At 41.0% G+C, this 14,585-nt stretch overlaps 2 protein-coding genes across 6 annotated transcripts; one reads left to right on the top strand and one right to left on the bottom strand.

Moving 5' to 3' along the window:
• Nucleotides 1-619: 619 nt before the first annotated feature.
• LOC112292391 (CBL-interacting serine/threonine-protein kinase 24) lies at nucleotides 620-4,631 on the top strand. Its single transcript, XM_024540819.3, has 13 exons — nucleotides 620-1,152; nucleotides 1,380-1,514; nucleotides 1,657-1,764; nucleotides 1,985-2,065; nucleotides 2,223-2,276; nucleotides 2,412-2,537; nucleotides 2,682-2,771; nucleotides 2,943-3,068; nucleotides 3,299-3,415; nucleotides 3,520-3,636; nucleotides 3,910-3,969; nucleotides 4,081-4,155; nucleotides 4,263-4,631. Exons 1-13 carry the CDS (start codon nucleotides 1,000-1,002, stop codon nucleotides 4,350-4,352), a joined length of 1,332 nt encoding a protein of 443 aa, XP_024396587.1. The 5' UTR covers nucleotides 620-999; the 3' UTR covers nucleotides 4,353-4,631.
• Nucleotides 4,632-4,849: 218 nt separating this feature from the next.
• Nucleotides 4,850-8,839, bottom strand: LOC112292390 (coronatine-insensitive protein 1). Of its 5 annotated transcripts, none has more exons than XR_016506511.1 (5): nucleotides 8,232-8,806; nucleotides 7,321-7,990; nucleotides 6,448-6,934; nucleotides 5,354-6,331; nucleotides 4,850-5,116 (listed from the first exon to the last, which is right to left on the bottom strand). XR_016506511.1 is itself a non-coding variant. In XM_090256152.1 (4 exons), exons 2-4 carry the CDS (start codon nucleotides 7,812-7,814, stop codon nucleotides 5,531-5,533), a joined length of 1,782 nt encoding a protein of 593 aa, XP_090112278.1. In that variant the 5' UTR covers nucleotides 7,815-7,933; nucleotides 8,779-8,839; the 3' UTR covers nucleotides 4,850-5,530. The 5 variants fall into 5 exon arrangements, 3 of the variants coding, with proteins under 3 accessions (XP_090112278.1, XP_090112279.1, XP_090112280.1); XR_016506512.1 differs by having other exon boundaries at nucleotides 7,321-7,933; nucleotides 8,232-8,491; XM_090256152.1 differs by having other exon boundaries at nucleotides 4,850-6,331; nucleotides 7,321-7,933; nucleotides 8,779-8,839.
• Nucleotides 8,840-14,585: the final 5,746 nt, after the last annotated feature.

The raw sequence follows: 14,585 nt of genomic DNA, 5'->3' as shown, positions 1-14,585 counted from the left end.
GCGCACGAAAGGCGTGGAGCTGTGAGAACCAGACGGGGAGCCTACACTTATCACCGGGTATCATCCCGTGTATCTGACACAGACACCGGGGAGGCCGACTGAAATGAGTAGCCACGTGTCAGTCAGCTCAGTAATGATTAAACTAAGGCGTGAAGAAGCTTCCAGGAAGGAGCGGAATATTCTACGGTACGGAGCGGGTGGTGGGATCCGAGAAGGTTCCTGAGGTCGTAGGTCGGATCCGGGTCAAAGGGCAAGATTCAGGTGGGCAGCCTGGCATGCCACCTAGGCGATATATTCCTGTACCTGGCAGCCAAAATGCCACCCCATCCATCCAACTCGGATGCCACGTAGGATGCCCTAAAAAGACAGAGGGCTCCTCTTGAGGACTAGCCTCGCGTTTGCGTTGGACTGGTGTGGGGGAGGGGCGATGCATTGCAATTGCTGATTGCGAGTGTTGGTAGGGTCTGGTAGGATTTGTCGGAGGTGGATATGGATGATCCTTAGTTGGTGTGCACCATACATCCCGTGCTCTCGCACAATGCTGGAATCGGGCGCATGGACCCCACTTTCCCTAGGGAATTGAATGCACGGACGAGTACAGGCTGGTTATTATCTCGGCGTGCGCTCTCGCTCTCTCTCTGTTCTAGCGGGGGGTTGGAAAACTCATCGCTGAGAGGCTTGAAGGTTTGACCACTGGCACCGCTCGTCAGCGGCTCCTCTCGACAGAAGCTATAGCTTTCTACCTTCGAATAGAATTAAATGAGAGGCGGTAGATATATACGCAGGGCTGTTGGGGGTGGTCGTTCGTCAGGTGCAAGAGCTGGCATAGTGGAAGACTCTCAAACGGGGTGGGGATTTCGAGTCCAGGCTAAATTATTTCTAGGGTTGTACTTATTGTGCCGAGTCGGTTTGCTTTCGGTTTCGCTGTCCGTTTTGTGAAGATACAGAGAGGAAGTTGATTGATTCGTTTATGAAGGCGGGAGGGAATAAGAGGAAGTGATGAGGAAGGTGGGGAAGTATGAAGTGGGGCGGACAATTGGCGAAGGCACCTTTGCTAAAGTCAAATTCGCCATCAACACCGAAACGAGCGAATTTTTGGCGATGAAGGTGTTGGATAAAGATACCGTGCTGAGGAATAAGATGGTGGAGCAGGTGGTCATTCTTCTTCTCTCTTCTCAGTTGGGCCGATTTGCTGCATTTGAGGGATTTCGGCAGCAATCGAGTATACGAAGACCGTATAGTCAGGAAATTTAGTGGGAAACAGATGCTTAGTACATTTCTCAGTCTGTAGAATGTTTACGTGCCATGAGTTGGCCAGGGTTTTGAAGGCCTATCGAATTGATGATGAAGTTTGAGATGGATCGGTGGTAACTTGACAGATCAAGCGTGAGATATCCATAATGAAGATGATTAGACATCCCAATGTGGTGCGCTTGCATGAGGTGCTGGCCAGCCGAGCGAAGATCTACATCGTACTGGAGTTTGTTTCTGGTGGAGAATTGCTGGATACAATTGTGAGACTCTTAACTTACCTAGTAATACATGGTGATCGGTATTAATTTCCCTCGGCAGCCCTGCTGCATTTTTGGATATGACCTTGGATTTGAATTTTTGGATAGGATTTGTAAGGGTTTTGTGTTTGAAATCATGTGGCAGGCACACAAAGGGAGACTCAGTGAGGGGCATTCTCGTAGGTACTTCCAGCAACTGATAGATGCAGTTGCATATTGTCACAGCAAGGGTATATCGCACCGAGACTTGAAGGTATGGTGTCGCTGGAATCCTATTCTTTAACGATACCTTTGGTTGTGTGCATATTTTTAGTGTTGTACTCGAGCCACTCAGCTTTCACCTGAACGTTCTTTTCAAAGTTTGGACGACGAGGCAAGGTACAATTCGAGCCCAAACACGATCGCATTAACTCTCACCTTCTTTACAGAGACTTCAAAATCCTATAACACCCCACCCACTGTGTGTATTGCAGCCAGAGAATCTGCTATTGGATGCTAAGGGAAACTTGAAAGTTTCGGATTTTGGGCTCAGTGCACTGCCGCATCAAGTGAGGGTAAGGCCTCTCTTTCCAACTGGGTAGTTATTGACAACATGGTTTGCTCAAAGGTTCGTAGTATGTGTTCTGTAGCAATCCTGGTTCTGTGATTAGTTTGACTCTTGTATCTGGGTGTGAAGAGGTTGGGAGGGATTTTTGGCGTTCATGTTGACAGGAAGATGGCCTTTTGCACACAACTTGTGGCACTCCCAACTATGTTGCTCCGGAGGTATGTTATTAAATTAACTCCCAGTCTGATATAAGGGTGAGGCATCATGATAGTTGTGGGTGCTTTAACCCGGTTGTGTTATTTTATCATTTGTATTACTGTCTGATTAGAATGTGTCGGATTGATTTATGATAGGTGCTTGACAACAATGGCTACGACGGTGCAGTGGCGGACATTTGGTCATGTGGTGTAATCCTTTTCGTTTTGATGGCGGGATATCTTCCATTCAATGAAGCCGACCTTAAAACTCTTTATGAGAAGGTAGAGACCCATGTTACAACCTGAAGTTAAAAGCGATCACACCATGGAAGATAGCAAATTATGCATTTCATCCTCAGGCTTGAAATTCTTGTGCATCCGTATCCTTTCTAGCTAACTGCTTGATATTTCCTTGGTGGTTTGCAGATTCAACATGCAAGTTTCTTATGTCCTGCCTGGTTCTCACCTGGCGCCAAGTCATTGATATTGAAGATGCTGGACCCCAATACTCGAACTGTATGCTGTTCAAAGCTGATCTGGAACAATGTTTTTTTTATATTTATGTGCGCATTGCTGTCCCTTTTTCTTTTCTCACTGAATCAGCTACCCAGGCCTGTTGGTTATATGAATTTATGATTATAGAAGTGCCTTTCTTTTAACAGAAAGTGAGGATAAATTGCTGTGCAGCGCATTACTTTAGAGGGGATTTATAACCACCCGTGGTTTAAAAAGAACTACGTTCCCGCGCGTTTGAGCGATGCTGAAGAGGCTTCAGATCTTGATGATGTGGAGTCTGTCTTTGATAATTCAGAGGTAGTCAAATTCTCATACTCTTCCCTTCCTCAACTGTAGTGTTGAGAAACTGAGTGGCGACGCGGAGAGACGAATATTGTTTCTAAATATCTCTAGAATTATTTTTATCTACCTAGCATCGCATATGATCTTTTTATTTTTGTTTTTATGTTTTGTTTTTACTTGCTTGCGATCACGTTACTTAAATATTCTACCTTCTTATCAGAATAGTGGCTGAATTTCCACTGCAGGAACGATTCGTTGATGATCAACTGGTCAAAGAATCAGGACCTTCCATGATGAATGCATTTGAACTCATAACACTCTCTCAGGGATTGAATCTCTCCGCTCTGTTTGATAGGCGACAGGTATGGCATTTCTAGACTTAGATTCAGTATCGTTTATGAAATGATTTTCATGGAGATGGCATGGAAAGGTCTGTGGTAAATGTTCTTGAGCTTGTGTTGTGCAGGATCATGTGAAACGTCAAACATGTTTTACTTCAAATATACCGGCTAACGAAATTATTTCTCGAATGGAAGGAGCTGCCCAATCGATGGGCTTTCGAGTGGAAACTCGCAAATACAAGGTACTCTCAATAAAGGGAAGCATGCCCCTTCAGCGCGGTGATGTGATTTATTTAGCCAGAAAATAATCTGGTTCAAGATAAGGTTACAAAGCTTAGGTTTCTCAATGCTTGTTACTTGGTGACCTAATTACAAGAGCGTACAAGAGGCAAAGATTTGGTGATCGCAGAATGGCCCAGAATATGTTGACAAGAATTTGCTTTTTTATATCTAAGTTGCGAGGATTTTTTAAGATGATGCGTTAACGCGTCTGGGTCTGGGACTGGATGGAGCAGATGAGGCTTGAAGGTCGTGGTGGTGGCAAGATTAATCAGCACTTGGCCGTGGCCATTGAGGTTGTCAATTTCGCTCAAATAAGCTAATTTACCTCATGAAGTGATCCTGTAGGTTCAGAACTGTGGCTGTTACCTCTGAAAATATTGTTTCTTATAATTCTTCACTTCCAGGTGTTCGAGATGGCGCCTTCCGTGTTCATGATTGAGGTGCGGAAAGCCATGGGTGATACTTTGGAATATCACAAGGTAATATATGCGCTTTCCCATATGCGATGACACCGCTTGCTGAAGTGGAATTGCTCCTCTTATTCAAAATTGATTTTACAATATCTCAAGTGGTCTGTTTTTTACAGTTCTATAAAACTTTCTGTGACCGAATGAAGGACGTTACCTCCAAAATGCCGACGTTGGGAATTGATCGAGGAAAACAACTTGCACCTTGAGCATAGAAGTGTGTGTGTATGGTGAACTACAAGAAACGAATGTGTAAGTATTTTTGTGGAGTTGAGGTGTGTGGTTATGCTGGTTTACTTTTAGGCTGACAAGATTTGAACAACACTAGAACAGGACTAAAGGTGTCTGATCCAATTAGTGGAACACACAGTTGGAAATTGTTGTATGATGTAGGCACATTCTGTAAAAAAGAACAGTTGGTAATTTGTTGAGTACTATATCGTAGGCAGTGGGATGAAAATAAGATGTGCTATTTCCAAATTTCTGTATACTCCGTGTTTATCTTGTTGCAAGGATTTATGATTATATTTGAAGCAGCAATCACTTGCTCGAAAAGAGTTTGGTGTACAGATATCTTGTCACTGAACAATGTGCAGTTGCAAACCACAAGCTTAAAGTTAATTAGTATGCTCCAAGATGATTGTAATTAAGATTTCATGTGATAAAAAAATTCAGATCCCACAAATTTGGCAGGATGTACAAAAAGTCATGGTAAACATTTCCAGAGCTTCATTTCTCCAAAATGCACAATAGGTACATTCAACTGTGTCAGCTACATAGCCTTTCCCATAACTCCTTGCCCAATTTCAATACACTACATTACACTTTCACATTGCACTACACTTATACAGTAGTAGGCAGTCCTCGTACGCATGCAACATCTTCACTGTTTCAAGGACTTGAAACAGCAGCATTGGTAGCCTAGCTGTCCTAATACAGATTTTACAATGAGGGGCAATCTCTCGTACACCTCCTGCGTAGATGCATCAACCGACAATATCTCAATTTGAGACTTGTCACTTTCCTGAGAATAAATTCGATGTTTCTGTTTACTAGGGGAGTCTCCCCCACTGAAAACGGAAACCCACAACGAGACAGTGCACAGAGCTAAAATTCCAAGCAGAATGAATAAAAATTGCTACACATAATTCCTATATGAATTTAGCAAATTGAAAACTAGAAAAATAAGGATCAATTCCAAATTCCATACCTGCTGTCAGTAAACGTCCACCACAGACCACAATCAAGGGCCGTTCTGGCAAACACTCATTAGTATTAATAGCCACGCTTCTGGTAGGGTATCCAACGGCGCACTGCGACCATCCGCGGCTAGAAGACAGAAATCAATAGAGGGCCTGAAAGCAATGACGCTTGGCCTAATCTCTGCTTAGTGCCGCGTAGATCCAGGTGAGTGTAAACTCGGTCGCATTTCCTGCAGGTGATCGTCCGGGTTTAACGTCAGCTGCTTTACCTCCAAAGGGTTATCAGTGCGAGGCCCGACAGTGGTATAGTGGGCTATGAGCTGGCCTGGTTGGGTGTCTGTTGAGGAGATAACTTCTATGTTCAGATACGGTCGTGATAAGGCCAGTAGATGCTCTCCTGCCCATGGAGCCCTATAGCCTTGAATCCATATAAACTTGAGCGAGCTCATCGCCACTACTGCTGCCGCAAGACCTGCCTCCCCAAACGGACAATCCCGACACTCTAACCTTTCAATGCGCTGCGCTTTGTATGCCAAACTGGCCAATCCAATGTCGGATTCGCCTGTGCATCCCAACAATAACCATTTCAAATTCGTGCCAAACTCCCCGATGTAACCCATTCCTCTGTCTGTCAAGCCCCCGTGCCGAAGATATACAGCAAGCTTGGATATTTTTCGGCAGCCTTTGAGCAGGAGCTTGATTCCATCGTCCAACGGCAGGTCGACGACGCGTCTTGCAGCGGTCTCCAGCACGAGACGGAAGTCCGTCAGCTGTGCGCAGCATTGTCCCAGCATCGCCAGCGCGGCGTTGGTGATGTCGGACACGTACACGATCAACTGCTGCATTCGTGCACACCCTTGGGCAACAGCAACAACGCCTCGTTGAGTGATAGCTCCTGCATTATCGTGCTCCACGCGTAATCGCCTGAGGCTCTTGCATGTCTTGCCGATAACTTCCATGCCCTCGTCCCCAACTGCGTTGCGAACCTGTTGAACAACGAATTCCCAAGAACTAGTCAGGCTTGACTAATGCTACCTGACTTCTTCAGATTTTTTTAAATATAACTGAGACACTGCTAATGAATAAATTATGCCAACGTTACCTGAAGCTCTTCCAAAGCATGGCACTGACTGAAAAGTTGGCAGTAAGCTTTTCTGCTCAAAAGCGTGAACTTCAGGTCCAGTTTTCTCAAGTTTGGTGCTATGGGAAGAACCATAGCCAATCCAGGGTCGGACATGGCCCACAAACCTGACAAACCCGTCAAGCTTGAAGGTAAAGATATAGATACATGTGTCCTGCTGTCCTCGTCCCCGAAGAAATTGCAAGAGCCTGTGCCGAATTCAGTCAAAGAAGACGCTCTGCTAATGGCACTTATCATGTCCACCATTTCAACTTCACCAACTTTTAGAGAAACCAGTGATTTGCACCTCTCCACTAGCAACACCAAGTCAGCTGCATCAACATCCTCAAGACCAAGTACAGCAAAATTCAGGACCTCCAACACGGAATTGTTGCGGGCCAGCTCGAATAGCCACTCTCCACCTTCATCAGTTACATCGCTGTCCTCTACGCTCAAAGACTTCAGAGACCTGGATGCATTCGTGGTGGAAAGAGGATAAGAACAAAAGCTTGCAACAACAGCACCCTGTATTGTCCGATTAGCCCACACAAATACAAGCAATGCTTAAGTAGCGGGTGAAAATCAAAAAATAATTTGCAACCATTAATGGTTCCAATATGCCAAATCCGAAGAAGTAGCAGCTGGACTCTGATGGTTTCATGCACCCCTAAAAGTGGATTATGAATGACAAAGAGTAAACAACCATCCTCCAGCTACACAGCATAGTAATAAATAACAGACTAACTCCACATAGACAGAATGGTCTGTGGTATGACAAACGTTTGAATTTTTAGTTCTACAAAAGGCCTGATGGAGGGTGCATAAGTGGATAGGAAACATGGAAAGAAGACTCACCGGCAGGACTTAGCAACAGGGAGGAGGCCAGCGGTGGAAAACCCAGCGCATTTATGTAAATACAAAACTTGCAGAGACGCTTGACAGGGAGAAGACGCAATTAAGGTCAAATCCGCATTAGAAACCTGGCACCGACGCAGTTGCAGCGTTTGCAGACTTGTATATGCGCGCCCCAGATCCCGAATCCAGGGCTCAGCATATCCACCCCAATCGGGTACTAGTAAATCATATTCCGCAGCGCGAGGCTTCCCCTTCAGCTTAAGCCCTTCCAGGCGCTTGAAGCGTCGGGTGAGCATCTCAGGGCTAGTGGAGTACATGTAAGCTATCGTTACAAACTTCCTCGTGGCACCATCCACGAGTCGCCATTGCTTGCACACCAGGGAGACTGACGCTCTATCCTCCGCACTCTCCACATACTTCAACACACACGCCAGGGTCTCGTCGGATAAGCCCGTCCCAGATCCTGATGGTCTCTTCTCTCGCCCCATCTCCATCTCCACACACAAACCCCAAAATTTCTCTAAAATATAGTTCTGAAGCGTTTAACCCCTAGTGTACAGGACCATCCGGATGGCGTTTAATCCAGGCGTTTCTAAATTCTGAGTTGCTGAGGCTGCACGACAAAAAATTGTGAGGCGTCGAAAACAGGCCAAACACAGTAGGAATTTTCCTGTACAAGTACCAGGGAACATAATACAAGATTACCAGAAGCTCCAACAGAAAAACAACTGAAACATTAAAAAAGCCCAAGAAATCTCAAAGGCGACTCCTCAAGCTGTACATGAATTCTATGTACGTCAAATCCTGAAAGACTAAACGTCCTCACTACAGAAAACAGAGGCGAAATCTGCACAAAGAAGTCAGCAGATGTGAAACAAGATTTCCAGCTACCGCATGATTGATCGCCGTACCTGCCCCGACTCTCTTCTTCACCTATCGAGTCCAACCCAATGCCGTGGCAGTCACCCGTATCCTGATTCTATTAGTAATGCACCTAGTAGAACCACTCATTACCGAAAACGCTCCGCGAACAGCTTCAATCCTGCTTCCAAATCACCACTCCTCGCACCATCTCCCTCCCTTCCCACTTCCTACCCCCGTAGGGCTTCATCCCCCGGTAAACCCCAAAAGCTCAACCCTCGAAACTCTCCCGCGGCTCACGCTTCGTCACACACATTCTCTGCATCTCTCTGTCACTGATTTTCAGCCACCGCACTGCCTAAACGGAGTTCAACAAGATCCAGTCCGTGAAGATCCCTCCCGGTTGTACAAAACCTCGATAAAAATAAAAATAAAACCCATTGCAAGAAGCTCATGCGCAACGGCAACAGCGATCCCTTACTCAAAACTTCTCTGCAAATCGGCTGCAGAAATAAATAAATAAATAAATAAATAATCAACAGCAGAAGAAGAAGAAGATGAAGAAGGCGAGGCGAAGGTGGGAGGAGGAGCGCTGACCAAAGCGGAGAGCTACGGCGTCAGCTCGTTGAATGAACCCGCCATTTCTGAGACCTCCGAGCTATAAAAACCTCCGCCACTCCCTCTCCCTCCTTTAGTCAATGGGCGCGATCTCTCCGCACCGGAATTAGGAATTCCCCTATAGCCGTGCAGCAGGGGAGATCCCACTTCTTGCAAGTTTTGCACATTGTCATATAATGCAGACTTTCGAATGACAATCTCTTGCATATTGTTTACAAATATTTATAGAAAGCAATCGAGTTGATTCATGCCTCAAGAACATATCAAATTGCAAAGAGTGGAGAAAAATTGTTGGAACTATTGTGAATCTTTATTAGTGGGTCTGTGGATACTATAAGAGGAAAATGTGACAAAGGATTGTTTACAAAGGAAATAATGTGGAGAAATTATATTGGAAAGAATTCCAATAAATGAACCCAAAAATTGGAAACGCATAATTGGATTTGAAAATTTGAAAAGACATACAAAGAAATTATTCGAAAACTATGGCTTTGAATTCTTAATCCTAATTTGCCTCTCTAAATGATTGGATTAATGGATTGGATAGGAGAAGACATGATTGATAAAGAAAAAAAGGTTGTAGGCCCAACCATTGTTTTTAGCCTTCTTTGTCAACTCCTTATAAAAGGCTTTTAAATTTTTTTTAGGAGATTTCTTCTATTAAAATGAAACTTAGATTCAAATTATATATTAGAACATTTCAAAATTGACTTATGTTTTTGGACAATGTTTTCCTTAAGAAAGCTCATTCTTTGCAAACTTGTATTGGACAAAGATTTTTGGACTTTATATTGCAAAATCAAAGCACATTTCATAGGAGCTAGGAAAAATAAAGACAATGAAGCTTCGGAAGCACTTCTCAATCGATTTGGAGTTCTTTGCAACTAATTAATGATCATTATGACCTAATTTATTTTAGATCCAATTTTCTTTTAGCAAAAAAAAAATTCATGGACGTATATTATGCAAATTATTTTTTTGAATAAGTTAGCTATCCATAGGTGGGTAGGGTAGCATAAGATAATTTTAGATTTTTTTTATTTTTTAGGATTTTAAGATTTTAGAATACAACAAAGAATGCTCGTTTTGTTGATATGGCAAAGAAGATCTTATATACAAAGTCATTGAAAGCAAGGATAGAGCATGCTTCAATTCAATCCTCTCACTCAAAAGTAAGTAGCGACCTAGAAAATGCATATAAGGATGAAAATCTAATCAAACTTGAACTTGTGGCCGTTGTGATAAATATGAGGTAATATACGAGATATCATTCCATTGTTTATTAGTTGGGAAGAGCTTGCCATTGGGATTGATAAAGAGTAGTGCAAGATTCTTGCTATGTACTATGGCCCTTTTGGTCCAAGTAGACTAAAAAATAGTTAAATCTAAAATAGAACATCGTAGTAAACATGCCATAATAGTATATTTTGTAAGTAAAAAATAAATATTTATTGCCCTACAATTATTGATTAAAGAAATTAAGAAGGTGGTTGGAGAAGGCATGGCTTTAAGACATGATCTTGGGAGGAGGTTCTTTCATATTGTATGTCACCATTCAATAGTGATGCAAAAGATTTTTGAAACAAGATTGGTCTATCTTGAGAGTCTAAATTCCTTCTAATCTACAACAACATAAAATCTCATCACAAAGTAGGACAAAATAGACTAGGATAAAATTGAACATAACTAAACAAAATAAGACACAAAAGACAAAACTAAGTAAATAGAAGTAGAAGAGAAAAAAACTAAATAAAAAGATGTAAAACCAAATTTTATTAAGAGAAAAGGTCTATAGTCATACTTGATAAGATGTCCCAAAAGGCCTTCACTAGTCTTATTTATACTTTGTTCTAGTACCTTGGACTTTCTAGAATATTCTTAGATGATGGATCCTACTTAGATAATTATCCTAAATTCTTTTTAGAAGGTTCTATAGTAGATCCCATTTAGATAACCGCCTTAAGCTCTTTCACGAATGTTCCACAATGGATTCTAGATAGTCCACTAACTTAGCTCTAATTTTAAAAACTTCTATAATCTATATAGGTAAATATTTATATAAGTAGAAGTAAATAAAAATAAATAAAAATAGGTTAATTTTATAATATCTTTTAGACAAGCTTCCCAAAAGCTTCATAGATACTACTTTGACTTTATATGTGTTTATAATTCATTAGTAGGTTAGAAACTTGGTCAACAAGCTAATCAAGTGTTGATAGCTTACGGATCAAGCTAACTATGTGGCACACATATAAAAAACTTACTTTGCAAAGTAAGATACATGTCTTATAAAGTCAACATGTTTTGGAGGTCATGAAGGATATGGCCATGTAGCTCCTAGTTAAGAGTATATATGGAGGCAGGAATAAAGCCTTCTTCACTCTTGTCAATGTCTTTCTAGTTCTTAATCTTATTTCTAGACTTTCTAATCTTCTTATTTTTAGTAAGAGTCATTCTAGTTCAATAGTGTATCATCTTTGAATGATTTTTTAGTTCCTTTCAATGATACAAGAGTGCATTGAGGATTTTTTTTCTTTGAGATTCATATCCTTGACATTCAAAAAGTCTTGTGTTGCCAATGGTTATCTACATATTACTTTTGTCAATTTTGTGCAATAAAAAAATAATGCCATATTTCTTGTAAGGTCGTTATAAGCCGTTGTATGAATTCTTCCATTATTTGATTATTGGTGTCAATGAGATGATGGAAAATTATTGGTATAATCGGATATTGACCAATGTTAAGGAAAAATAGTGAATGATGGATACTTACTTGAATACTATTATTGTAAGTAAACTCAAAGGGTGTCAAGTATTTATTCTAGTCATTATGATGAACTACCACAAGTATAAGCACCATATCTTTCAAGGTCCAATTTGCATACTCTGTTTGTCTAACTATTGGAGGATGGAAGGTTGTAGACATAACAAGTCATATGCCTAGTAGCTTGAAGAAGGCTTACCAAAAACTTCTTCTGAAGCATGGATCTCAATCTGAAATGATGATGTAAGGTAATCTATGGTGACAAAAGATAATATTAAAGAAGACCTTGGCAAGCACTAAGGCATCAATATCCAAGCATACCATGGCCAAATAAAGTTGCTTAAAGAGTCAATCTACAAAGATGGCGACCACATTGTGATTATGAAGCATCCGTAATAAATTATAACGAATTTAGAATACTGATTGAAAATCTAAACAAGAAGCTGAAGAAGAATCAGCAAGAACTAGATTAATCAAATGAGTACAAGAACAACACTAGAGAGGTGAGCTAGAGCTCCAAGAGGTATGCTGTCGAGACTGAGGATCTCCTCAGTCTCGGCTCCTATATATACTACAAGCTAAGAAGCTTCTCAATCAGCTTCCACAATCTATGAAGCTTCTCAAGCAGCTTCTATGAGCTAGGAAGCTTCTCTAGAACCTTCTAGAATCTTCTACAACTTCTTAGTGTATATCCTTGACATCACCTCTCCCTTTAGCTTTGAGGTCTCCAAGAAGCACTCCTATTATAAGTTAGTACCAATGTAAGAAGTTGAAAATTTGTCACATAGTCTCTACAATATACTCCAATTATTATTTGTGCGGCAAGTAGTTCATTGATCCTTATAACCAACGATAGTATCCTACGCCTTTGATTTCTGACCAAGCATGAACTTTCGTGTCTTCATTGTGAAAATGCCTTGCAAACACTCGTTCGCAAAGGTCACCGTAGGTAGGTTCTACCTCAAACACAATCACTAGCAACCTATTAGTAGGTATCTTTTGTCATCTTCGTGATATAGGCAGTTCTTCATTTCGGGATCATCTTTGTGAGATACTCGATTGAAAAGACATAGCTGGTATGGTATCTATCTCTTGGCTATCCACATCACATCAAAAAATACAAGAACTAAATATGGAAGAATGGGCTCAGGTTACAGATTTATAATCTCTAACTATATCTTTTAGAGGTTCCTTCTCCCCTCTTTTTTGTAAAGTCGAGGATTAAGAGCCTTCAAGGAGAAGGAACACTGAAAAACTTTCATCGAAAGGTATTAGGTTTCTGAGATTAGCATCGATGAAACTGCTCTACCTTTTGCAAAGCATTGATAAGATTTTCCGTTGGTTCCCATGTGTGCTCATTGATATCATAGCCACTCCAATGTACTTTGTACTCCAATTTCTTTTACTTACGGCACAAATCTAGTACCTTTTCCACCTCGTATTCTTTGTGGTTCTCAATTTCAATACTAGGTGGCGAACATTGCACTCTTTTAAGAAAAGATGACTCTCGATAAGGCTCCAACTAAGAAACATGAAAGACTGGGTGTACCTTCATAGCAGTTGATAATCCAAAAAGATATGCCATTGGATTGATTTGCTTCTGGATGACAAATGGTCTCAATCTTCGATAGTCCAACTTATCACATGGCCGCTTAGTTTTGATATTCTGTCGAAGCATCCATATTTTATCTCCAATTTTGAAAGTAGGTGCCTAATTTCGAAATTTGTCTATGGATGCCTTATAAGCTTCTTGGATGGTTTGCAATTGAAGCTTCAACATAGTTTGAAGCTCCGATAGTTGTTTTACAAATTCTTCAGCTATCAGGTTATTATTGGTTGACGGACTCAACAAATTAAGCTTCGGATGATATCTATAGTTGAAAAAGAATAGTGTTTGTTGAGTCGACATATGAAGGGTGTTGTTATATGTAAACTCAGTTAACAATAGATATGCAGTCTAATCAAATTACTGATAGTTCATGCTACATTATAAATACTTCTCCAAAGTTTGATTCACTCGTTCCATTTGGCCGTCAGTTTGAGAATGAAAAGTTGAAGAAAGCTTGATATCGACCTTCAATATCTCAAAGAGAAATCTCCAGAATTTTGATACAAATTGGATTCCTCAATCCGACATAATATCATCTAATAAATCATGATATCGATACACATTATCAAGGAAGAGCCTTGCTATATCTTTGCTTCACTATGTTTTCTTGCAAGAGACAAAATGTGCCATCTTTGTAAGCCGATCTACCACAACAAAGATGTTGACAAATGAATTCGATGGTGGGAGGTCCATAATGAAGTCCATGGAAACTCAAGACCATGGCCGATGTGGAATAGGCAATGGCTGAAGAAGACTATAATGACGATGCCGAGGGTTCTTAGATCTTGAATAAATATCACAGGAGAGGACAAAATCCTTGACATCCTACCACATTTGGAGCCACCAAAAATCTTAGAAAATAAGTTCTAAGGTCTTATTCAATCCAAAATATCTTGCAATTGAAAAGTCGTGTCAAAATTGGAGAACTTGAAGTCGTGTTGGTTCCTTTGGAATATACAACCACTCCTTAAAGTATAAAAGATCTCCTTCTACCTTGAACTTGTCATTACTGAAACGTTGCATGATATTGAAGGCTACAAAATCTCCAATAGTCGCAATATGTACTTGGTTGAGGAAGTCAACATCAATTGGCACTATAGCACAATAAAGCGTGAATTATTTCGACTTCAATAATATTGTACACTATTGATCAAACGCTGCTTCTCCAGCCTTTGGCGCTAGATACAATTTTCTTGATAATACATTGGATAGTCCTTGTTGCTTTTCAGACCGATAAGTAATAACAAAGTCAAACCTAGATAACAACATATTCCATTGAGCTTGACAACGATTCACAATCCGAGCCGACATAAAGTACTGCAAATTCTTGTGATCCATATATACGGTCACCGGATGCGTAGCTCCTTCGAGAAAGTGACGCCACTCTTGGAAAGAATCCACTATCACAAGAAG

The sequence above is a fragment of the Physcomitrium patens genome, chromosome 15 (assembly GCF_059467195.1).
Source record: "Physcomitrium patens ecotype Gransden chromosome 15, ASM5946719v1, whole genome shotgun sequence".
Taxonomy (NCBI): Eukaryota; Viridiplantae; Streptophyta; class Bryopsida; order Funariales; family Funariaceae; genus Physcomitrium; species Physcomitrium patens.
This window is presented reverse-complemented; position numbering and strand designations above follow the sequence as displayed.